This window comes from Paralichthys olivaceus, chromosome 11, assembly GCF_024713975.1.
Source record: "Paralichthys olivaceus isolate ysfri-2021 chromosome 11, ASM2471397v2, whole genome shotgun sequence".
NCBI lineage: Eukaryota > Metazoa > Chordata > Actinopteri > Pleuronectiformes > Paralichthyidae > Paralichthys > Paralichthys olivaceus.
Window position 1 is genome coordinate 16,973,946 of NC_091103.1, and position 26,752 is coordinate 17,000,697.

The 26,752-nt window shown below is 41.8% G+C and overlaps 1 protein-coding gene across 2 annotated transcripts in view; it reads left to right on the top strand.

Moving 5' to 3' along the window:
• sipa1l3 (signal-induced proliferation-associated 1 like 3) overlaps positions 1–26,752 on the top strand; it is a 68,370-nt gene that overhangs the window by 27,830 nt on the left and 13,788 nt on the right. For both annotated transcript variants that reach the window (XM_069534328.1, XM_069534329.1), the window contains exons 2-12: positions 3,571–3,654; positions 10,908–11,629; positions 12,027–12,999; positions 15,407–15,537; positions 17,815–18,003; positions 18,469–18,643; positions 19,847–19,950; positions 21,519–21,676; positions 21,771–22,353; positions 23,558–23,656; positions 23,775–23,950. In XM_069534328.1, the coding sequence (XP_069390429.1) occupies positions 11,144–11,629; positions 12,027–12,999; positions 15,407–15,537; positions 17,815–18,003; positions 18,469–18,643; positions 19,847–19,950; positions 21,519–21,676; positions 21,771–22,353; positions 23,558–23,656; positions 23,775–23,950 (3,074 nt within the window). In that variant the 5' untranslated portion in view covers positions 3,571–3,654; positions 10,908–11,143. The remainder of the gene's footprint in view (positions 1–3,570; positions 3,655–10,907; positions 11,630–12,026; positions 13,000–15,406; positions 15,538–17,814; positions 18,004–18,468; positions 18,644–19,846; positions 19,951–21,518; positions 21,677–21,770; positions 22,354–23,557; positions 23,657–23,774; positions 23,951–26,752) is intronic.

Below are 26,752 nucleotides of genomic sequence, written 5' to 3' on the forward strand. Positions count from 1 at the left end.
CAAACTTGATGATTCATTATTCTGTCATAAATTGCCTTGTATGTTTAGTTTAAAGAAGACATATCATACTCTGGCATGTTAAGGTTCATTATTTTAATTTGGATTATTACTTGAAAAGGTTTACATACACACATCACATCACTTTCCTCATACTTTCCATTGCTGCAGCTCCGCTTTTCAGCCTCTGTCCAAAATGCTAGGTTTTGTGTGTTTAAGTTTTGGGGGCGTGTTAGACAGGTGTGCATTTTGCAAATTGTCTGCCATTGTGATGTCACAGGACATTGTTATTCCGTGGAACTATCAGTTGGACTATTGACAGGGTGTTTCAGGAGCTCCCATCACTGTGGGCTTTTTAACGTTGCAGAACTTGTAAATACACAAAAAAATTATATAGCACACAAGTGGAAAGAGAAAAAGGGAATTAACATTTTTTCCTTTAATACCAACAGATGAACTCATGAAGGTGCTAAATATTTGAAACTTCTGTGAGATGTTGCTGTGGATTAATGCTGCATTCACTTGAGGTCCAGACATGAAAGTAGAGGAGCATCAGTCTGAGGCGGCACAGATATCGTGATCGTCTGTTCCTCCTGCTGCTTTTCACCTCACAGTGTGAAGGGAAACTTCAAGGCTGAGCTCTGACACCCTAAATGCTCTGAAATATTCGTGCTTCTGACTTGTGACAGTAATCCCATCTTAATCACAACATAATACCAGTAATGGTGAAGGCACTGACACGTCTGCAGACTCACACATGGACTTTCTTTTTTATCCCATCAACGGTGTGGGCCCTTCTACTGTAATTAGACAGCAGATTCATTTATTTATTGATAGAATTATTTATGCTAAACTCGTGGTTCCACTGTACTGTAAACATACAGTATGTGCACACAGAGGGTGGACGCCAACTCTGTTCTGGCTCTGTGAAAGTTAAAACTCCACGACATCAACAAAGCCCCAATCTCAAGCTTCCTGTCCCTACACAATTACCTTTTTTTTCTAGCGCACAGCATAGTTTCGGCTGGTCACACGCCTCCCAACCGTTTTAACTTTGGGCTTGCGGTGCATTTAGTGCAACACTGAGTGTCTGCAAACAGGTTCTTCTCAACATACATCGTTATGACCCTCCATTTATGTCATCAATGGCATAGAGATTCCCAGATGGCTGCAGAGACTGTTGATAATGAGTAGACATTATGCAAGAGACCCTGAGAAATCCTCTGCAACTGGTTTGTCAAGGCAAAGAAGCAAGCACATGACACCTAGTTGACTTTCCAACAGGCAGAGGTTTGGACGTCTCTTGTCCACATTTCACTAGTCCAAGTGAAGGTTCACTGATGTGGTGGATGTGCTGTTTGTGGAGCCACAGAGGTTGTTTGTCTTCATCCTCTGACACATTTGCTTCATCAGACCAAGAGGACTGTACAGGTTGTTCATGCTATTATAGATCAACATCTTTCTGCCAGTGTTGTGTTGACATAAGAAAATGGTTGAAAAAAAAATGCTCAGGTGCAGGTACTTCAGGAATAGTAGCATAACCACAGAAACCAGCATTCTGATCCTCACACCAAACATTTAAAGCTGAATTTGAGTCACAGAGGTGATGATTCAACCTGGTGGCAGTTTGTGAGGCTGTAGTTTTGTGTTTGTGGTTCGCTCTCTGTGAGTCCCTTCACTGCTTCTGTTGACCTTCTGACCATATCACTAATTTCATGTGTGGCCACGACTTGTGATTCAAGTATCGGCTGGCCTATGTGAAGAACTGTTAATGCCATGCTGGCTGCAGCCTGAGGCATCAAAACTCCATACAAACACAACTGCTACTGAATGGCATCTGCAGTATCTGCAGTGGGCATCAGTTGAAATGACATTACGTGATGAAGCCAGTGTTTAAATTTGAGGTAAAAACACAAAGGCAACACTTAACCTGCATTTAGATTTATAAGCAGCTCAATGCCATTTAATAAATGTGCAATTTTTATGAATGTATTATATAGCACCTATAACTATTCCTATATCAGGCATTTTCTTACCATATAGTCATTCATATCTGTTGATAGTACAGCAGCCTCCGCTTATAAGTGTTCAAAAATACTGTACATTAATAAACATTTAAATGTCCTATATTTGCTGATAACTACATTTAATTTAGCTTCATAGCATATTTATGGCCTCAAAGACATATGAAATCTTCTGTTTAAATAATATTTACAAGCTGCTAGTTTAAATTTATCTCAACATTAGCAATACCATACAAATATTATTTTTTTGCTCCAAATGTCAATGCTTGTGTGTGTAGGGCTGTAACTAATGATTGTTTCCATTATTGATTAATCTGCAGATTATACAACCAAAATCATTGCAGATGAACTTTCTGTCAACACCAAGACTAATAGATGTGGCTTTAAGTACGCATGCAGCTGTAGGTCTAACTTGGAATTTGATCCCACTTGTGTATGAGTGTATGTGATAACGGTTGCAGACAGAAAGGTGTGAATGCCACTCTGCCACGGCTGGGTTTTTACCTACTGTTTTATTTCATTTTCAGAGCAGTAGATTGAAGCGTGAGCCTTAAATCCATGATGATAATTCCAGCTTTGTTATGAGCTGATGCCTTTCTGTAGAAAATAGACACACACAATCACTGAACCTTGTCCACTCCTGCTCCCCCCCTCTGCTAAGGACAGTGTTATTAAGCTTGCCGTGGCAGGATAAGTGGACCCTGATTGATCAGTATTGATTGGAAATGTATTTTTCAGACAGTAATGGGCCTCCCCCTCAGGACATTATGTGTGCTGATTCCCACCAGAACCCCAACCACCCCCACCCCCTGGCCCCACTTCACCCACTCTTCATGTCCTACTTGTACTTGAGGATCCCTCCCCCCTCGACCTCTAATCACAATGCACAGCCTCCTTCACTTTGCCTCCTCTCTTTTTCTGTATTTCCATTCATCTATCCATCTATTTTTGTATGAGAAACAGCTAAAAGGTGGACGTAGATGATGATGAAGATATAGGTCAATGAAGACAGTGAGGGGCACAGTCATTTGTTCCGTCTGTAGCAGTTCAGCTGTTTTTGTTTCTATACACATCACTTCTGGTTCAGTATTTAAGCTGATATTAAAAGCACATACGTTTTTACAGAGGCCACAGTGGTGTTTAAAGCTCTGTTTGTGTGCAAACCAGTGTGTGTGTGTATGCAAATGTGTTTACAGTACAGATAGACCACCCCCAGGCATCAGACTCCTCTTAAACAATAGGCGTGTGTATGTGGATGATCTGACGAGCGTGGAACTGATTACAGCTGCTCTGCTGCAACACACATATACGCATGTCCTCAATTATTACTGCCACTCACAGATTATGAGAAATACCATACAAACGTCAATATGACACATGTGGTTCTGTCTGTTGTGTGTCTGTTATGCATAAAGCAAAACTCATAACACATGCAAGGCAAAAAACATTGAGTTCTTTTAATAACTGAAAATTAACTCCAGAGTTTGAGCTGAACTGTGTCTAGCACTGAAAAGCACTAAACTTCATTTCTACATCCGTTTTTCTACAGAGTAAAATACGCGGCTTCCTCTTCCTGTATTGGGACGCCAGACCTCACCACACCCGTTTCACCTGCAGCTGAAGGCAGAACAAGGTATCATTTACACCTTCTGTGTTATGTTGTGTGTCTGTGTTTTTGAAGGTGTGCAATTTAATCCCTCATCAGGCATTGTTTATTTTAGTTGTAAGGTTTGGCGGGATAGATTTGTCAGGTTGTAACGATTGGCTGAATTCAAACCCAACATTTGTTATGGGTTGTGTTGGGTGTTATGGGTAATCGTGAGCATTTCTCTGCCGATCCCTGACTTCTGCATTTTTTATTATGTTATATATTCTAGTTCCAGAATGTGTGATGGACATTTTTTTGTTTTACAAAACAACAACATATTATTGCCCAAACAAACAATCAATAAACAAGTTTAAACAATAATTAGGTTGACTTGAGTTTAAGCTGTTTCCCCTCTGAGTATATTAGTTTAGTGTTGATTATGCTGTAGATTGTTTATAACTGAATTAGCCATACATTCTCTTATATCATATATAGCAACAACCTGGTAATTTTCTTTACCAATCAATTAAACATGTAAACAGCGCACCACAGTCTTTGAGCCCAAGGTGACTTATCAAATGTCTTGTTTTCTTCTCCAAACAACAATCCAAATTTAGGGAAACTAATATATTTATACATATAATTTTATTTACTACTACTTGTAGAAGCACTATCAAGGACAATGTGTTCATATTATTCAGTACATCTGCTTAATATAAGAAAGGCCTTCGTTCAATTAGACATCTGGGCTTTATGACACCGCTGCTGGTGAGTCTCTACCATCTTTAAATGCCCTTGAGCCGCAGCTCCCGGCACATTGACTTCCGCTCTCCTCCACTGTGAGAAATTCAACGTAAAAAGAAAGTGAGTCTTTGGCGATGAACTGGATAATTTGAGGAAACTGAAGGCCACTAGGGAAATCTTATGGAAGTACTACAGTATCTGAACATTTAGATACTCATCTCCTTCCCTATGTTTTTTCTTTGACCTCAGATGCCAGTCGTCTGATTTGTCTCTCGCAGATAAACCAGAGAGTAACAATGATAATGAACTGTGATGTTGGCTGCAATTTATAATTCTCCAACTGAATCCAAAGCATAATACTTATTATGCAGGTTTCTGACTGTGAGTGTTCTCACATGCTCAATGAGTCTTGCTCTTTTCACACCAACCCCTGGTCTTCCTCCTTGTCATCATCCTCCTCTCGAGCGGTGTCAGTGCCATGGGATGGCAGCCTGACAGACAAACAGGCAGATAGAAGTGACACGAGCAACATCAGCGGGATTCTGCAAAACAATTTAGACGGAAATCAATGGAGACAATGACAGTGAGGTCGGGAGAGACTGGAGGAGGAAAGTGAGTGGAGAGGAAAGCAGGGAGACAGGGAGAGCTGCATTTCAGTTCAGCCTCATTCTGAGATAGAGAGATGTCGCCTCAAGATAAGACAAACACACTTACAAGCCCAATATAGACCAGAGTCCAAGGCTTTGGCTGTGTGTTTCCTTCCAGTCCAGCGTTCTGACATGTCAATGTTGTTTTCAGAGTTTCCTGTAGAGGTTTTGTTGTTGATGGAATAGACACTGGTCAGCCTGTAAATGGGGCTCAATTTTTTCTGAGGCATCCTCTCAGTCTTGAATATTTTTTCTTCCAAGCCATATGTTTCTTATGCTTTTATTTGATTGCAGCAAAAGCTGGAGGAAAAATCTCTGTTGTTTCAGACGTGAGGTAAAATTCACATGTGGATCTTTTAATAAATTTAACCATCCACTTTCTCCTGCTCATCTAGGTTTGATATGACTCGGAAGTTGTGACAATAAGTGTGATATAGATGCCATAAAAATATTGTTTGATATTTCCAGGCCGTACCAGTCATACCAGTCTTTCATTGTGTCGTCGGTATGACCATTAAACAAGTTAAAATGTCATCTTACTTGGAGTTTAAGTTTCTTCAAAAGTCTTACATCTTTTTCTGAACCATGCAGTTGCATTGTAATGACTGATTTTGCTGTCTAACATGAGGCTTGTGCTAATGATGGCAAAATCAAGACTTTTGTGGGGGACATTTTCCTGCAGCAGGGAAAGTAAACACTATTGTCATATATCCTGGTTTAAGAGTGAGGCCAGGTTAAAAGCAGGGGCTTGCAGCTCCGTTTGTCACGTACGCCTACAGAAATGAGACGGACAGAAACATTGACGCCTGTTGAATGAAATATATGTACTAATGTTGAAATATCTTTTAGTCATTGCAGTAATCGCCCTGTTCATACTGACTGTAGATACATGTTTGTTATCAAGATTGCACAAAAACTACTGTGCGGATTTCCATGAAACTAGGTGGAAGGATGCAGGATGAGTCAGGAAATAACCCATTCAATTTTGGTGTGGCTCCAGATCAGGGCTGACCAAAGGAATTTATTCACAACATTTTCACTAATTTCCCAGGAAATTATTAATGGATGTTATGGAAAATTTGTAATTTTGTATGTCAGTGCCCTCCAAAATAAGAGCATTTCAAATTATCTAAAGGATAAGGAGCTTCAGTGCTTCCTCACTTATCTTAAGCATAGAAAACTATGGACCATCATTTCTGAAAGGAACGGAGAAAAAGCGACCCCACTATTCTGTGCGGCAGCAACATTTAAAGCGACGACACACCTTACAGACTGTTTTATATGACCTGAGGTTATATCCTGAATAAACCTCCCTTGAGTTTTTTAATTCACCAAATCATCTGGCTTTAAAAAACTTGAGGTTGATGTGGCCGACCTGTGATGGCCCTGGTCTCCTGCTCTGTCCTGTGCTTCTGAGGTCATAGTGACATGAAAGAGGGTCCCCCCGTGTGTCCCTGCCAGTACTGTATACGTCTGCCATTCATATGAACCACCATCTGTTCTTCAAACCAACTCACAATGAATGTAGCTCGCACTTGTCATTCGCTGTATCTAAACATTTAACAGTAAGTGTTTAAGTCTGGAGTTTGTTTTCCTTGTTACGCTGGTTTATGTTTGCATTTGATTATTGTTTAGATGGTTGTAGATTCTTTTGGTCTATGTACTGAATGTATATTTTTTTCATGTGCATGGTGTTAACATCCCTGCTGCAGATATAATTAGACTATGTGCTGTTTGGCTCTGACAGAAACGCATGGCTGGTCTATCCCTCCTCATCTCTGTTCATTTCCATTTGTGACAAGTTCTCCGCACTGATCTCAGGTCTGTCCACATTTCTGTGGCAGAGCAGCAGCAACAGTGGCACCTCCTCCATGTTGAGTGCACTCATTCCTCTGGAAGCTGTGCTCCTGTGCTAACTCTGTCATTACAACCATCTAACCAGGGTAATTACCAGCCTCTGTGTGTGTTTGTGGTGCATGGGCCAAGCATGCACCATGCAAGGCAAGTCAGTGTGGGTGTGGAGGGAGAGGGAATGGGCATGACTGGGTACAACTCAGAGCTAACTAACTACTATATGTGAATAATTAAAAGGCATTAAATGTCTGCACTTTTATTCACTGAAGTCTGCACTAAAGTTCTCACTGAAGCCGGCAGAGAATCTTTCTTCTTGTGTGTTTTGTGTGGTTTTTTTTTCTATGTAGTCATCAGTCATATTTTATAATGTTGTTGATTGCCTTAAAAGAAGTGCCTTACTTTGAACACACCCAAGCTGTTTGCTGTCTGCCCCACCCCACAAAAACAGGAAACATCCAGTCAAAGTCTGGATGTTTGGTTTCCTGATACGGTCTTTTGCCACTATCTCTCCTTTTTTATTATCAGGTACTATTAAGATAGCACTCCAAACCTGAGGTATAACTTATCTTAACATGATATCTTTTTTATACATTTAACTGCTGTTACCACTCATTTGTTTGCAATTATAGTTACTTAATTGGGGCAAAGACATTTGGGTTGTTTCCTCCTTGCACAGCTTTTGGATTTTGTTTGTCAGGTACATTAGCTGAGGAAAACCATGTGATGCTTTTTAAACCTTTAATAAGGCTTGTTCCTTGAGATGAGAATGTTTTGTCATCGTGCTGAATACAAGGCTCTTTTGATAAGTTGGATGAGAAACACAATTGTACGCACATTTGTGGTCATATGAATTTCAGATTGTCCTTGTATTTACTTCCCTTTACCATAATTTACTGTTTTAACTTAAATAATTACCGCAGAATAATTGGTAGTTGTTCAGACATTCATGGAACCCTCAGGTTAAATTGTAATAACCTTAATGAGCCCTTAAGCAGTGGTAATTTATATTGTTAACAGAACATCAAGTGACAACATGAAATGGGTTACTAGTAGTGATGACCCAACAGAAAAACATACTGTGGCTTTGCTTGTCTTAACAAAGCTTTAGGGCAAGTTTCAGCTCATTATCCGATTGATGTGCAATCTACGTCATCACTTTTGGCTGCTAGAGAATGTTTTCAGCTCCATAGCTCCTAAAAACCACTGTGCACCCCCTGCTCAGCTTCAAAATACATGACTATGTATTAACTGAATATAGTGGAGTTTAGCAGCCAAGATAAGATATCAGTCACATATTCATATTTGATAGAGGCCAAAAGCGTAGCTAAAAGGAGGATTAATATTGGACTAAGAAAATGTCCAAATGATCAGGTATTTTGCTCTGTAACGGAGATGTAAATAAGTTGCAATCAAGTATAGATTTTCACCAAAATGTGACATGTCAGTGATGTGTTCCCATCTTGTCTATGCTGCCCCTAAGTGGGCAGAAATAATCTGATAATGCTAATTATTAATGTCATTCCCATCAGAATTAAGAGTGTTTTGCAGACGCGACCTTAAGCGTTTCTACATTGTTATCGTGAGTGTATTAGCATGTTGACAATAATATTTAGCTCAAAGCACCACTGTGCATTAGTAAAACCTCACCTCTAGCATGGCTGTCAACGGTCTTGTTGTATTGATGTTGTGAGAACCATCTCACATATCAACTTTATTACAGGGGAAAAAAAAAATGTCTTCCAGTCTTTATCTGTCACTCTGTGGTTTTCTATTAAGTGTGTGTGTGTGTGTGTGTGTGTGTGTGTGTGTGTGTGTGTGTGTGTGTGTGTGTGTGTGTGTGTGTGTGTGTGTGTGTGTGTGTGTGTGTGTGTGTCACTGATGGGCTCTGTGCTGACAGAAGTCACTAATAAAGAGCAAACCACACTCTCTCCACCGCCTCTTTCAACAGGCACCTCAGACACATAATAAAGCCATTCTGCGGGCAGCTCCTGCAGCTGGGGCTGGACAGTGTAGGATTGGGCCTGATAGTGGATCACAGGACAGCTCTCCGGATGAGGAAAGACTCTGTCAGAAAGCATGATCAGAGCAGGACTCTTGGGACATTAAGTGCCTTTGATTCGCCATAAACAAAGACACGATACATTAGCATGGCCTGATGACGAGTTGGGGATTTTATTTGCTGTGAATGAGTTTTGTTGATAGTGCGTGTATGAGTGACTGAGTAATACAGTCTTGGGGCCAGAAATGAATTCAGCAGAGGACATTGTGTTTCATAAAAGAAGACGTTGTGTATCATAAAACACACAAACCACTATGAGCTGCCTCGAATCAACGGAAAGCTCAACTTTATGCAAATTGGACTTCATAACAAGTTCGCGGCCCAGAAGTCGACATTTGTGAGATTCTGAGGCAGCTGGAGAGAAACAAGCACATATTTGTTTTCACATCAAAGTTGTTCTTCGTATGAACTCTGTAGGCTGTTAGACTTACTGGAAAGAGTATTTAGCTCCTCAAACTTAGGTCTTGAAATCAGTGAAAGTGCCTAAATTTTACTGTGGTTATATCTTAGTCCAAACGATTATACAGTGAAACATTGTGTGCATTTGAGAGACAGAGAGGGCAGGGGTTGAATCATAATCCACTTCTGTCTGATTCATCGAGGAAAAGAGCTTTACAGAAATTTCAAAAGGTCAATCTAATTAAAAGCTGATGAGGAAAATGCTTCAATAATTGGCATTTAATGAAATGTTATTTATGTTTCAATTCTATAATACAGGATATAATGTAAATCATTGGGATTTCATGAGAGTTGTGTTAATAGCATGGTATAGGAAAACTGGATTCCAACAACAATTTAAAAGGTGTGTGTGCGCAGGCATGTGCGTATAAATGTGCTCAATCCATCCACATATACACTGCATTTTTCAGACGGTGTATGTTTGCTCTCTGAAAACACTTAGAGTAGATATGTGAATAACTTTGTCGCTTTGAGCAGAGACTTGTGTAGATAAGGAACTTTAATCCCAGAACAGAGACCTAAAATAGAGAATGAGATTAGACAGAAAGTGGAAAGTAGCAGCACTAGAGCACAGATGTATGTTTTATATTTTTAGACTTTTTGCTGAAGCTCTCATTCAGAATATCCAAACCACCTCACAAACTGTTATTATCATCATGTTGTCTATATTGAGTTTTGAGTTGTGTGACTTCGGAGGGTTTTCAAAATTATTTGAGATTTTTTTATTTTTTTTGCCTGCCATTTACTCTTACGCTGATATTAAAATATTTTTGTGTCCAGCTGCAGGCTGCTGGGAGCATGAGAAATTATTTGACAGAGAATTGTGTTGAGAATTTGTTTCCTTTTCTTCATTTGGCACCATCAGACCTATCTCTTCTGTTCACTACAGCAGCAGAAGTAGAAGCTCATTGTCCTATGATGGGCGAGTAGAGTGTTAGGATTTAAACCAATCTGACAGTATTCCTGTATCTGTGCCTTAGAGCTCAGTTACATAGGCCTTTAACAGATATATTGGAGTCTGTGCATAGGTTTTGATATAAAAACTTTTTTTTGCAGATCATCATAAAAAAAAAAGATGAATTTGGATATTTAGAAATGGAGAGAAAACATGTTTCCGTGACTCAGCTATGTGGAGCTCAGTGTCAGCATGATGACAAAATCGGTCACGAGCTACGCTGCATCGTCACTGCAGCCTTTATGTCCTGTGGTTATTTGAGTGTTTTTGCATGCACGCACACTCGTGAGCACAGTGTGTGTGTGTGATAATAATGTCCCTTGTCAGCCTCCTGAAGATTAGCCTCAATGGGACAAATCCTGCGTCACATCCTTCAACTTATTTTCTCTCTCTCTCTCTCTCTTGCTTATCAGCCTCACGCTGGTTTACAGTTGAGTTGAGTGAGTCACTTTTTTCTGGTTTCAGAGCTCAGTTTTTGTTTGTTAAAATGTTTCAGTATTTTAAATATAATTTGTTTTGGTTTTAGATTTCTTTTTGCCAATTGTTGAAACTGTTTTTGTTTTTTTTTTTCTTTTCTCAGAGTGAAAATATTCAGAGAAGAAGAAGAGGAGAACTGGTCCTGACTCATTCTGGTCCATCATGGACCAGTGAATTCTTTCCCGCCCTGCCAGTTAAAGGCAATGTTTCTGGGAGCTGGAGGCCGTAGCACTGTCAGCAGAGTCTGTTTGGGGCCCCTTCTCTCCCTCCTCCCCAGCACCCCTCCGGACATAGGATGTCAGCCCCCTGCACCACAGCCCTGAGCTCTCCTGGGGAGCCATGAACAACTACAGAGACAGAGGGGTCACTTGCACCTCCTCGGACCTTTTGGATGGAGGAGGAGGAGGAGGGGTGTTGTCTCAGCACACTCCATTTTGTCACACCCCCAATGGCCACCCAGCCCCCACAGACCCTGCCATCCAGCCACGCATGTCTGTGCCCAAAATGGGGGTTCGAGCGCGGATCGCCGAGTGGCCTCCGCGTCGTGCACAGTCCCGAGAGTCGCTCATTGAGAATGGGCAAATCAGCAGCAATCACTATGGAGATGACTGCTCCACCTCAGTTTCATCATCGCTCTTGTCATCTGACGTCGGGTTGGTGCGGGGAGGAATTGCAAGGTTGCCACGGCGACGATCAAGGGATGTAGAGTTCAGGGTCGGGGGCTTTGGAGATGAAAGAGGTTCACCTTTGAGTCTGAGAGTTTTCCCACCGTTGCGACAGCGCTCCAACAGTGAAGTGACACTCAGCGAGCAGGATGAGAATGAGGTGAGTCTAAAACACCAGTAGCTTGGTTCCTCTGGTCCATACAAGACTTTTAGCTTTTCTTTGGTTTGTGTTCAATTGACTTACTAAAATAAAACCAGGCACTAAACCTAAAGTCACAGACTGAAATCACATTTCTACTACAAGAAATGACTGTGGTTTCACAATACATAGGATCCACACCATTGTTTGTTTCATAGCCCACATTTTCAGGTAATCTCTTTCCAGATGTTAGGATTGTACTAGAGTTTGATTGACAACTTTCACATCAGTCCAAACAAGTAGAACCAAATGTGCAAACATTCCAGAGTTTGTTTGGAATAAACAGGTTTCGTGTGAAAGCACCTAACTGTACACATGTCATCACAGACTGAAAATTAACTCCCCTTTCTGCTCCAAGGTGGAGGCTCGTGGAGGTGGTGGGATGGGGATCCTGTTCCGAGAGTACGGCAGCACCTCCTCCATCGACATCCAGGGCATCCCTGAGCAGAGCTTCTTCGACATGCTCAGCCAGTTCCACCAGGAGAGGCCTGACCAGCGCAGCTCAGCACCTGTACACCTCGGGGAGCTGCTGCGAACTCCAGACTCGCCACCAAGTGTACCGCTTCCCTCTGCTCCCTCACCTGGTCCCACAGGTGGAGACGACAGAGGGACAGGGAAGAAGGAAGGAGCTGAGAGGGTGAGAAAGAAAAGTGGAGGGACAGAGTCGTCACTCGGCACCTCGTCTTTGTTCAGGAAACTTCGGAGCTCGAGCAGATGCGAGTTGGATGGAGGAAAAGGAGAGACTAATGACAGTTCAACAGATGGCTCCTACAAACAGTGGGTGTGCCCAAAGAGCTTTGTCCACTTTGACGCCCAGAGCATCCTGTTTGACCTCCACGAAGCGGCGGCCCAGCGGGGCTATGCCACCCAGAGGAGGAACACTGCCACCGGGGCATCAGCTGCCTCAGTGTCCCTGTCTATCCCCAGGTCCACTGCTACTAGTGTGAATGAGCCAGTTTACTCCAGCATTGAAGACCTGACCATGAGCCTCGAACCTGCCTCCACAGCACCCTCCCTGAGCATGGACCCTCTGGATGGCCCACTTGGAGCCCACAGCTCTAGCCCAATGCTCCTCTGCTGCCCACACTTCCTCAATGAGATTGGGGGCCACGGGGAGCGCAATATCAGCTTCCTCAGCTTGTCAGCAGAGCGCGGAGGAGATGGAGGAGGAGAGGGAGGAAGAGGGTGGCTGAGGAGGAGTAACGCCAGTGTCTCAGTGCTGGAGGTGCCTATTGAACAGCAGGTTACGAGACTGGACAGACTGAAACTGTACAGCATAGAACATGTAGACCTGGGGGCCAGGTACTACAGAGACTACTTCCATGGCAAAGGTAAAACTGTCTCACACAAAAAGACATAAACTACACACACTGAGAACACAATGAGGAATCAGTCAAACAACGTTTTAGAATCTTAGTTATCAGCAAAATATTACTTTCATTATCTGTACTTTTCAGCAGCAATGCCTTATTGTTAAGTCTATTATTAAAATTATTATTTCTATTCAAACATTAATTTATATTTTGGTGCTTTGATTCATATCATGATAAAGTAAAATTTTAGGCTCTAGGAAATGATGATGGTTATTTCATTACATTTAGTGATTGATCAGTGTATTGATGAAATTACCAAAATATATTTAATGTATGTGTAATTTGGTGCAGATCCAAATAAAGATCTAGTGAATTAAAAAACAATTCTTAAGGGGACTGTAGGGCCTTGGCGAATGCATGCACTCCAGTGAGCGCCATTCTGGTCTGTGTGTGAATTAGACTGTGTAGATGTCGTTTGTGCGCCAGTCCCTCTCCAGAGTCACTCTTCACATCATCATGAGTGTGTTAATATCCAGCTGCTGAGCAGAGCAGAACAGAGCGGCCAAACTGGCAGCGCTCCCAGAGTTCTTATTCCACATGTACCTGCTGCTGGACTGGTGGCAAACTCTGAGCGGGTGATACACCACCTGCCTTTCTGCATGATCAAAAGTAGCACATGCTCCGCCAGTGCAGCTGGTTTCCATTGTCACAAGCAGCAGGGAAGAAGTGTGTGTGTCTTATGTTTGCTTGTCCGTACATGTGCATGTGGGCATTTCCTTTCAACATCACCTCTTCAGACAATGTAGATGAAACTTCCTATTGGCAAGCATCATCTGGCTGCACCCTAATTAGTGAAAGATGATGTGTGTGTGTGTGTATGTGTGTTTGTGTGCGTGTGAGAGTGTGAGTGAGAAGATCAGGCCTGCAGCCAAACAGATAAAGGTTATCGTTCCAAAAATATGTACATCTGCTGGCTTGTTTCCAGCTGAACTGCTTGTGTGTGTGTGTGTGTGTGTGTGTGTGTGTGTGTGTGTGTGTGTGTGTGTGTGTGTGTGTGTGTGTGTGTGTGTGTGTGTGTGTGTGTGTGTGTGAGATCTGCTGCGATGTGCCCTGTGTGCATGTCAGAAGACTTGACATTTTCACCACAGGACATGACGTGGAGGAGAGGCCGCCCTGTCTCTTAGCATGTACGTCATCCTGGTTCATTCAAGTCAGCGTGGTGAGGAAGAGGAGGAGTTACTTATCAAGCTACTTTCCTCCTCGAGTGTCTGTACAATTTGTGATTCGACTCCCTCAATGCCGATGGTGCTGGCATAAGCACAGCTTAGCTTAAGAGCTTTAGAAGAGGATGTGCAAGACGCTTGTGAAGTGTTGATAGCGTCTCAGCCTCTTAATGGATGAATGTGTTGTGTTATGCCATCAGTGCTAATCAGTCACAACATACATTCCTGTATTTCTGAGGACTAAGACTGAGGACATTTGTTCCTTTATAGTTTTATGCAGACTATTGTTGAACATTAAGTCAAATTATCATTATTATATTATATGATTATTATAGCTCCAACATCAGTAAAATGTCTCTGACATGTCTAAGCCTCAGCTTTCTTTAAAGGTAATTATCATTTTCTCCGAGTAATTCTTGTGTCAGCTAAATCGATTTTCTAATTACCTGAGTATTGATTAGTAGATAACATATCATTATCTCAGTCTTGTCCTTGACTTCATTCCCCTCCACTGTCAATCTTACAACACATGTAGTTGTATTTTTATGTACATTTTAATCCAGACACTAATGCATCTGTATCACCAAGTATCAAAAACTAAAATCTGAGTTTGAGTGACTGGATAGATTTGGAATCTACTTAATCTTCACTAAGATATCTCTTCATTTAAATCCTAATATTTGAATTTCAAAACTGAATTTCATTTAGGTTTTTTCAACTGCTTGTGTTTAATTACCATGTTTCAAACATGAAGCTACTTTTATTAAAATAAAAAAAGGTTTTGGCTGAAAAACGTGTTTCTCAAAAGTAAAGAGTCAAAGAGTATTAGTGCGTTTATTTTCACGATTAATTGTCTATAAAATTTCAAATTATGCATGTATATTAAAAAAGGTAATCATAGTTCACTAAACCCTGAGTTGATGACCAGCAATAAATACATAGTTCTCTATTGCGTGACTAAATATTTAGATTTGAGAAGCTGAAAATATTATATAAATCATCTGTGATCTGACTAGTTGGAGACATACATGTCATGAGGATGCATTTCTAATTTAAAGTCTATCTTTAAAATCCATCCCGTCATATATTTTGTATCCTTCCAGATATATAACACAACTCCATGTATAAACTTAAAGGAATTAATTAACCTTTTGTCCTCACCACAAACTCTAACCTTGTTCTCTACATCTGTCCTTCACCAGAGCACTCTAACTACTTCGGAACAGACGATAAGCTGGGACCTGTGGCTGTGAGCGTCCGCAGGGAGAAACTGGAAGACACCAAAGACCTGAAAGACCAGTACCTGTACCGCCTCATCGTCAGGACAAGCGAGGTCTGTCGTTTGTGACTGATGACTCAGTAATGAGTCAGAGAGTAAACGCTCAACTTAATTCCTTACTGCTTTCATTTTATCCAGTCTCCCCACCTGAGACTCTTCTCACCCTCTCTGCTCTGATTAGAACCTCACCCCTCTCCCCCTCTCACTTCGTCAGTGGAAAATTCCACCTGCCCAGACTCGCCACGTTAAAGCCAAACCAAACACTGGGAGCGCTCCCACCACTTTCATGGATCAAATACCAATGTAGTCAATGATTGGGCAGATGATTAGTTATCAAGATTCCCGACTGGCTGACTCAGCTTCCAGAGCATCCAACATAGTATATTTTTTCTTTCTTTGTTTAAATTTTTTATTAAAAACTATTAAAATCAAAGGGCCATTCTATTATTAATTAATTTATAGTTTTGTTCTTGATTAATTGTTTTGTCTGTAAAGTTTCAGAAAAAAGAAAGGAATTAAATTCAAGATACTTTATTTGTACCTCAAGTTGCATTTTGAGGCAGGGAAACACACAGAGTTAACCAGTAGATAACTCGCCTGAACAAATAATAAAAATCCAAAAACAAAATCAAACTTCAAAATACAAAAGAATGAGTCCATAGATGGCCAACAAAGTCCAGCACCACAAAGGCACATATAATGTTTCAAAAATAGCAGAGGTTAGAATTAAGTGCTTTTATCACTGTGTACTCTTGCTGTTCACAACTGTAATGGTCTTTGGAACAAAACCAAACTTCCAACTGTTTGTTTTACATGCAGGCAATTTAAAATACATTCCATTTGCTTTAAGTGTTCATAGAGGACGTGTGGTGTAGTTGATAATTTGATATGTTTTAAAAATGTTCCAGTTTCCCAGTGTCTTAAAAATTGATACTTTTGTTTTGCCAACATTTTAAAACTCCAACAATATCATTTCTCTTTCCTAGAAAAGCAAGAAAATGGGCAAATATTAATCTTTGAGAAGCTGGAACTTTGGTTTTTATCTTGAGATATTTGCAGATAAATCGACTAAATGTTTCAGCCCTAGTCAGTCTTTTTTTTTTGTTGTTGGACGTTTATAGTGAAGACTTTGTAAACTGGGTCACAGAGGTCTCACATCTGTTGGTTTAATCTGCTCAATATGTATTATATAAACACCTGTCGGGCATTATCAAGGTCACTGAGACAAACAGAGAAGTCTGCCTATGTTCATTGTGTTCTCACTGTCTTTGTCTGAGCGTGTTCCTCTGTGTTTCTGTTGAGGTGTTGTCTTTAGCTGGATTACATGGCTGCCTGGCCACATCACTTAGCCCTGGTACAACAATGGAGCCCCTCTGCCGTCTAAGTACACAGAGCTCAGTTAACAGACACCAGCAGTTCACCCAGGCCTACTGTTCCCACACAGAAAAAGAGAGATTGATTGCAGACTATTCTTTCGCTCTCAAGCCACAGCCTCTCTCAAATATCCACCCCCTTAAGTCTGTCTTCTAAATTCTGTGCAGCGGTGCTAATACAGCAAGGTGGAGCGACCCCCCCCCCTCTCTCCCCCTGCGCCACACATAACGCTCACACTCAGCACACTGCCCACTCCGCTGACGAGTAGAAAGATAGCTCCATAAATTCTGCTGTGTGTCAATCAGGTTTCATTTCTCTGTGGTAGACCCCAAGTCTCTTAGATTCAACTGTCTCTACGGCCCCTGCCAGCTCCAGAGTCTGCCATGCATCTTTAATGAACCTCTTTGTGTGTGTGTTGTTTGCGTGCGTGCGTGCGTGTGTGTGTGGGGGGGTGGTATCTGAGGTTATTATAGTCTTACTGTTTTGAAGCAGGTCAATTTCCCCTCACCAGGGAGCAGCACACTGAGGCAGCACAATGCTGAGCAGAATATTAACACACAATATTGCCGGACTTAAAACACACACACATACACACACCACGTTCACTGTGTGCGTGTACTCTGTGGCTTCAGGGCAGTGGGTTACTATTATGAGTAATGTTAGTCCTTCATATTACCTGTGGTCTTGTACAGTAGCTCAGTCTGACCCTTGACCTTTCTGTGAAGGAAAACCAGGACCAATACAACTATCCTACACCAGTAATACTCAGACATAGACAGTTCTATACATGTAGATGTTATATATATTGTTTCGTACTCAGGGTTTAAATCAACATTATGGAGTTAGCCGAAAATGAATTCATCTCTTGAGATTAATTCTGGTGATTTGAAACATGTATACTTTTAAAACCTGAATATCCTCAGTTTTACACTCCTTTTGTACTTTTCCTATCTACAGTTGGTGACCCTGCGAGGCTCCATTTTAGAGGATGCAGTGGCGTCTACGGGAAGACACGGCACCGTGCGGGGTCTGCCGCTCAAAGAGGTCCTGGAGCAGGTGGTTCCCGAGCTCAGCGTGTCCTGTTTGAAACTGGCTCTCAGCACACCCAAAGTCACAGAGCAGCTCCTAAAGCTGGATGAACAGGGGGTGAGTTAACGGTCTGTGACTGTATTTGGATTGTATTTTCAGTCTTGTGCAATAAAACTCCCAGCAGCAATGATACCTCCGTTCAAATTGTCCTCTGCACAAATACAGGAAGTTTACCTGCTCAGTCAGTAACAGAAAGAAGCTGTGTACAGCAGGGCGTGGTGTGTTTCAGTGTACGACTATAAATGTCCATATTATCTCACATTTTATTTTTACAGAGGGTGACGTGTAAAGTGTAGGTGTTTTGCCAGCAGCAGGCCTTTTGTTGTATGTGCAAATGGTTTATACAACAATGAAACCGTCCTCTGTGTGTGTGTATGTGTGTGTGTGCGTGCGTGCGTGTGTAAACAGTAAATTAGAGTTATACGTTTTCTTTCCTTTTTCAGTTTTTCTTTTCCAGATGTTTCTGGTAGGGTTGTGTGAGTGTGTTTCTAACGCTAGCGTTATCTCTCCTCTGCATTGTAGTTAAGTCAGAAGCACAAGGTTGGAGTTCTGCTGTGCCGCGCAGGCCAGAGCACAGAGGAAGAGATGTACAACAACGAGGAGGCGTCACCTGCGTTCTCTGCCTTCCTGGAGCTGCTGGGGGAGCAGGTGCTTTTAAAAGGGTTCACCAAATACGCCGCTCAGCTCGACACAAAGAGTAAGCACTTTCAGACTTGCACCTCTTTTTGTACATGTGATGTAGAGTGTGAGTCAGGGCCACGATTTTGGGTCCGAATCCAACTGAGCCTGAGAGAAAACTCACTGGGCATTAACCAATCCGTCAGGCATTCTGACCTGAACACGAGTACCATTTCAAAGTTTTTGGCTGCATCTGTCTGGACCGAGCTCGGGTCGGATATCCACACTCAAATGTGTTGACAGTTTTATATCTTGGTAAATTCATGGCAACAGAACAAGTTACTAACACTGTGAACAACACATTATGTCCAGCCAGAGCAGCACAAAGTCAAGTATGCACATCTTTTTTGTTATTATTAATACCACTGCTACTGGAATGGAACTCATCAGTGCTATAGCCCAGTAATCCCATTAAATTTAATCAAGCGGCACCAAATTGCACACACTAATAGATACCAGTCCCCTTAATGTGTTGAAAACGTCAAAAAAAAAAAAATGTTGAAGAAAGTTTAAAAATCCTGGATCTTGCACCAAAGTTTAATGGATTCCTAATTGTAGTTTTGTGATAATCCATCCAGTAGTTTTTGTGTAATCTTGCTAAAAATACAAATAAAAACCAACTAACAAACAGACAGGGGTGAAAACATAACCTCCAAAGCGTAGGTAATACATTTATCTGTAACATGAAATCAGTTCAATAAACTATGAAACATTGTGAATTAGCAATTTTATGTTGTGTAGGAGATTCATCTCACATCATATCAGTCTATGAAAATGATTTAGTTTCCCTCGCAGTGCAGAGCATAAGAGAAATAAAAAACAAACGAAACAGCTCCTACTGTGACAATAGTGATAGAACTCCCTCCTTATGTTCATTAAGGAAATGTATAAGAAATCTAGGAAGATGTTAACTTGAGCGAAGCAGGAAAAGTAGTAAATCCAGTCTTTAACGCCAGAGCACATTTTTATATCCCTTACTGATGCAGCCTTTGAGAAAAGAGACAATGTTCCCAGCTCCTCTCCAGCAGTGAGACGTTTCAGTAATGCCCCTGTCATGTCTGAATAAAGCTGTGAGGAACAAGACGGGCCAAGTGTCATAACCCCAGAGTGACAGTCTGTGAGCCCTCATGATCCCTGTGAATGTGATTTCACACATCACACTGTGAATCTGTAGTTGCAAACTTCTGCCGTGAAATTAAAATATCTCTCCTCCTCCTTCCAGCGGACTCCACGGGCACCCACTCCCTGTACACCACCTACCAGGGCTATGAGGTCATGTTCCACGTGTCCACCATGCTGCCGTATATGCCCAACAACCCACAGCAGGTAAGAGCTTATGAGCACCCTGACCTAAATACAGCAGCGTCACCTGGAGCTGCGTCAAACACGGACATGTTCTGCTAAAACCCACGACTACCCTTTGTCTCCCAAAGCCTTTCAAGCTCTGTACATGTGTGTTAGTTAAAGCCTCTTCCCCAGGAAGGATTTGTGAAGTGGAAACTTGTGACTTGTTTCACCTTCTTCATTTGGAGTCTCTTTTCTGTTTTTATAGTCTTTATCCTCTGTGTCTCCTCTCCTATTCACTGGCACTTTCATTTGCCCTCTCATTCTTTAAGTGGATCAGAGCTGGGTGGGGTTCTGTAGTGACTTGTTCCTTTATGTTCTCCCTCTTTTATTTTTTCTGCCTGCCCACACATTCTCCTGGGTGTTGTGTGTTTGCAATTTGGGCTGTGTGCGCAAGTGACCTTTGTTTAAGATTTTGCGTGTTAGTATTTTTAATAGTTTGCATAAGTGTTTTGCGTGAGAGGCTCACTCAGATGGACGCATGTGCTCAGACATGAGCCAGAGCTCTGGGTGCTTGGGATTAGCGTGTTCACACTTTGTAACGTGTCTTCTCATCGCTGGAAAACAGAAGTAATTTGTTCTTCCTCAAACAATTCAAAATATCATAAATTAATCTTAGAAACTGGAAGTGTATACTTACATATTACCATACACACAGCAGTGTATTGCTTCTTAGTTAAAACCAACCATTTTCATTAATATCTTGTTAAACTTCTAAAAAACTTCTAAAAAATTAATAAACAAAAGAATTTAAGGGTTGCAGCTTCTAAAAGGTTTGGACATTTAATAAATCAACTTTTAAATTTTATAAATGACATTAACTGCAGCAGCAAAGACGGCCACATCCTCAGATGAACCTCTAGGTGGCAGCATCTGACATTAAACCTCAGCTACAATGCAGGAACAGAGAGATCTGTGGCAAAGTAGAAATACAGATTGTATGACCAATGCCAAAATTTGCTGTTTAACTGTTGAGTCTATTTCTGTGTATTTTGTACGGTACAAAAATACAAAATAGTCATGGTTCCGATAAAAGTTCCAAATTATAAATTAAACCAAACTTCTTTGCTTCAGATGGTTAATTCTAACATTCATAGCTCATGTATGCATACAACTGCATCAAGCACAACTATCAGACATTTCCGATCGGCAGCCTGAGTACGTGTGAGGATGCTCCCATGGCTCCATGCTGGAGAATCTGTGTATCTGTGGCCAAACAGTGGGCTGGATTACATAATTGGTACTTTCACACTTCCCTCTGCAGATGAAGAGAGGATTGGCAAGAGTTTCAGCACAAACACAGGCTGGACTGTGAGCCATGTTTCCTACACGAACAGAGAGACGGACTAACCAGCACACGCACAGACACAAATAGCCCACACACAGTCCAAAAAACAAATGACATAAAGAGCTGTTGTTTGGTGTCTAGTGTAGTGAGCATCTCAATCTTTTATCGTTTCATGAGTCATTAGAGTCAGAGCCGATTATGTTTGATCATTTTATTAATTATATCTCTGCTCTCCTCTCCCTCTCTCTCCTCTACTCCTCAGCTCCTGAGGAAGAGGCACATAGGTAACGACATCGTCACCATAATCTTTCAGGAGCCAGGAGCGTTGCCATTCACCCCTCAGAATATCCGTTCACACTTCCAGCACGTCTTCGTTATCGTGCGTGTGCACAACCCATGCTCTGAAAACACCTGTTACAGGTAAACGATAAGAACAGAACCAGCACATGTCCACATGATAAAAGAAAATATTGTGTCACACTGTAAATCATCTCTCTCTTCACTTGTCTTTCAGTGTTGCTGTGACAAGGATGAAGGATGTGCCCCCGTTTGGCCCATCCATTCCCAACAGTGTCACCTTCCGTGACCCAGAAACCTTCCGTAACTTCCTTCTAGCCAAAGTTATCAATGCAGAAAATGCAGCGCACAAGTCAGAGAAGTTCCACACCATGGCGACAAGAACGCGACAGGAGTACATGCGTGACCTGGCTGAGAACTACATCAGCAGCACACCACTTGACTCAGCTGGGAAACTTAATAACCTTATCTCGCTTGCATCTAAAAAACGTGAGCGGTCGAAGCCGCGAGAAGGAGCCGAGCTGGGAGCCACAGGGGCCGTGGCCTGGAGGGCCCAGGCCCAGGACTTCAGCGGAGGTGCGACGGAGCTGCCCTGTGCCCTGGGTTTGTCGGCTGAATACGTCCTCCTGACAGACTGTTCCACCAAAGAGGTGGTGTTTAACTGTTTCTGTGCGGATGTGATCGGCTGGACGCCGGAGCGTCTGACACTTAAGATCTTCTATGGCAGAGGAGACCACATCGCTGTGCGGGTACCGGAGGGCTGTGCGCAGGACATCAGAGAAATGGTGCAGAGGTTAAAGGTGAGAGTTCAGAGCTCGTTTGAGTTCAAGTGTTAAGGATGGCGACTGTCAGACCAGACCAGAGATGAGGATCTCTTGGTTTTAGGCAAAAAGTTTGTTTCATATGTGTGAACACAGTATCTCAAAAGCATGTTGAGGGAATTTGGTTCGGTTTGACTTGATGAACCGATTAGATTTGCAGAGGTCAAAGATCAAGTAACAAGGTGGCCTTGTGATTAGACTTCAGTGGTCATACACCTGCAGTAATTCTAGTCTTCCTTATACATTTTTTTTCTGCTACTGCCACTAATTGTCCCACACATGCATATACCTGTTTTTGATTGTGCACAGTGCAAACAAAGTGCGCACCCACTTATGTAATTATTGCCCTACAGAGCTACAGTGATCAAAACCTCCGCAGAGATCCTTTAGAAGTCGGGTATCAAAACTCACATTTTAGTCCCACAGAGCGTTTGTCTTCATTTCACTTTAAGTCCTTAATTACACATTGTCAGGTCACTGAGATTAATAGTATGTGATTATTTTTGTTTTATCTTAAAACTTGTTGGAATTGTTTTCATTTCAAGGCTGTGTCAAATCTGAGCTCTGTTTTATCTGCTTTGAAGTACTGAGCTCAGGGGATTTCCACTGTCCGTATTGTTTTTCATTCCCTGAGGGCTTTTTGTAAGACTGTAAACTCAAAGACTGAGGGAAAACAACATCAACACTGCAGGAGAAATAATGACCACAACTACTGTACATGAAGAATGGGGTTCCTTTTGAGAACAATGGGTATTTCAGTTATATTAAATGCTTCTAAGCATCATATAATTAACAGGTACTCTCTGCAACCATGTAACTCACTTTTACAATGAAGCTGTGCAATCACCTAATGATGAACATCATTTCATATTGTGATAATCCCTGAACATTTTGTTGAATTAAATGCTGGGAAAATTAGATTTCCTGGACTGTGAGCTTTGAGATAATCCAACAGAAAACAAAATATTAAAAAGTTATTTTTATATTTAATCTCTCTGAACATGTCAAATACATACAGACTGATAAACACCAAGAGCTGGTTGATATAGTTTCAGGTGATGTTGCTTCTTTTAGACAGTGTTATCATGTTTCCTTTTTAAGATACCTGCAGACCCGTTTTATTGCAAATATAAGAACAAGATTCATAGTGTAAATGTTTAAAATGTTTCATCTTTTTGTCCAGTCGTTGACTGTTGGATGCGAGACGGTGGATATGACTCTGAGAAGAAATGGACTGGGACAACTGGGCTTCCATGTTCGCTTGGACGGCACTGTGGCTGAGGTACCATCAGATGACCATCTGCCACACCAGATCTCATACTGAAATACTTGTTTGTGATGAATCTTGGCAGGACATAACTGGCGTGTTTGAGGACTTTGTTTGTGGTTTTGTCCTGCAGGTGGAGGAATACGGCTTTGCCTGGCAGGCGGGACTGAGGCAGGGCAGTCGGTTGGTGGAGATCTGCAAGGTGGCCGCAGTGACGTTGACTCACGAACAGATGATCGACCTGCTCAGAACGTCAGTCACCGTCAAAGTGGTTATCATCCCTCCATACGAAAAGGGGGGACCTCGCAGGTGCGTTCACCGCTGAATGTTTAAAATTGGGTCAGGACACTTTCCAGAGTATGTCTTTTACATATAAAGAATGCAGCAGGAGATTGTGCAGGTCACACACATTCCTAACAACAGGAACATGTCTGGAACATTCAGGTGATGGGTGGTGCCTGGGTATAACATAGAGGAGCAAGGAGATGATGTATGCATTTTTTTTTACTGTGAAAATCACATGTTATGTTTCCAGCACATTGAGACCAGCATCCGCCATTATCACCAATAGCTCATTAATCTTGTCTTTCCAAGTTGACATCTTCGTTGACTTCTGCCACATATATTGCACCTCTTTTTCATCCTTAGATGTTTGTATTCCTTCTGTTTTGGTTGGTTGTGTGTTGGAAACGTCATCAACACACCTACTTGGATATTTCTCTAGGGAGCTGGTGAGAAAAGTTCCAGACTGACTCAAGACATTTGCATTCTCACATACAGCCCCTCTGGAAATTCTCAGGAAAATGTTCCGAGTTAAATGCACTTCTGAAAGCACCTTAATATTTCTATAACCTAAACTGATGTTTATGTTGGGGCAGTGGCTGACAGCTGAGGTAGGGTGCTGAGCGTTAGCGAGCAGTAGTGCAAGGACAAGAGTGAGCAAGAGTGAGAACGGGATGCTCTTCACTCCAACACACAAAAGCATGGGTGAGATAGTGGCCAGACTCCAATGTTCTGAGAGGATTTCGTGTGGGAGTGTGTGAAAAGAGGAAGCTAGCAAATGGAGAGAAAGAACGAGAAGTGTGGTTCAAGAGGATATCAGCAAAACGAAGCGTAGAGACTAAAAAGAATGAAGCATTTGTTCATCGTGAATTGAAAAAAATGTGCCGTTCTTTGGCAGATTTTTCATCTAGATTTCTTGTCACGTCGTCATGTATCTTCCCCTCCCACAGTCTATTTCTTTCCCTCGCTGTCACCATTTTTTCCAACCTTTCATCTACTCATAAGGCCTCCACATAGACAGAATAACAAGGTCTTATGAGACTCTGATGTGGTGTTGGAGAACAGTCAGAGGTGAAGAAATAACCACAGTGTGTGTGTGTTTGTTTCTGACGGAGGACCAGGGCTCCTAAATACAGTGATCGTGGCTGTGTGATCGTATTGTGGTTCGATTTCTTTAACGTTGGAGGCAGCTTAATTGCACTCAGTTAAATCCCTCTGACACACACACACACACACACACACACACACACACACACACACACACACACACACACACACACACACACACACACACACTGCCGTGGCATTGGAGCAGCTGATAATTAGAGTCTTGCATTTCACCCCCCCCTTTCTCTCTATGTGCCAGGCAAGCAGATTGCATGAGATTAAGGCCTGGAATCTGCAGAAGGGAAAAAGAGAGAGCGAGAGAGAGAGACCACAAAAAATAAATAAATATATATGAGTGGAAGTGATTAATTAAAAATGCATGCCCTGTGCGAATGAAAAGGGTGGAAGAGAGGGAGGTTTAGAGAGAGAGAGAGAGAGAGTGAACGGCAGGGTTGAGTGTTTTTAGTTGAGCGCACTGTGAGGACGACGTGTCTCAACACTACCGAGAGTAAGAGAAGTGGGTGGAAGAGAGAAAGAGAGAGAGAAAGAGAGAGAGAAAGGGGAGTTGTAAGTATCCTTCCTTGTCGCTCGGCTGTGCAAACCAAGATAGAAGGATATAGTGGAGAAGATGAGATGATGACGGCCATGCGAGTGTGTGTAAGAGTGTGTATGTGTGTGGTGGGGAGCCCCAGCTGTGTCACCTCAGCCAGTGTGATGGAAGAAGCACTGCAAGTCATCAGATGTAGATTCTGCTCACTCTAAGGTTTGTGCTCTCTCTCTCTGTGTGTGTGTGTGTGTGTGTGTGTGTGTCTGTCTGTCTGTCTGTCTGTCTGTGTTTGTGTCTGTCTGTGTTCAAAGCTGGTACTACTACTATGTAACAGTGTGGATATTTATTGAGTGTAGTATTTCTTAATCGATTACAATGTCCTGATCATGCGTTGTTTTCATGTGCTTTAATTAGTGTTTCTAAATAGAGTGTGACTGTTACACACACTGTTATTTGTAATCAGCTGGGTAAATTTGTGTGTGTGTGTGGTATGTAATGGGTGTGTATCCTTGTTCTGTTTACATCCCTCAAGTGATGCAAAGAGCTGAATTGATTAGATGATTAATCAATCGACAGAAAAATAATCTGCAACTATAAATTCAATTAAGCGTTTCAGTGATATATTATTATAATAGTTGCATATCTTCTTTGTTTGAAGTTTGAAGACATCCTCGTCAGCTCAGCAAAATTTGTTAAGTTGTCAGAATTTGATTAATCAATGAATTGAAAAAATAATCTACAGAATATTTAGGTCTTTGCTGTTTTGTTTGTTTCTCTTTAAGCTATCTTTATCCCATATTTGTCCCACCACTCTGTAAATTTTACTTTGACACCATTTTTCTACCCTCACCTCTTCCTCCCGCTCCCTCTCGGCGTTTCTCTCATCTTAAATACATCATCTGTGCATATTTAATGCCTCCTGCTCTCCTGTACCAGGCTGTGTGAATAAAATAATAATGATCTGTAGAAGATCCGGTGGATACTATGAGATGCAGAACATCTTTATCTGATGGTTGTGTTTGTGTTCTCAGCTGATAAATAAAGATGACCACCCCTCCAGCTGGAAGCTCTCGCAGTAATTTCATAATTGATGAGAATAAATGGCAGCTTATCTTCATCCGAGGGCTGTTTTCCTCTAATCATCATTTATTTTTGTAACTCTGACTCTGAAGCTT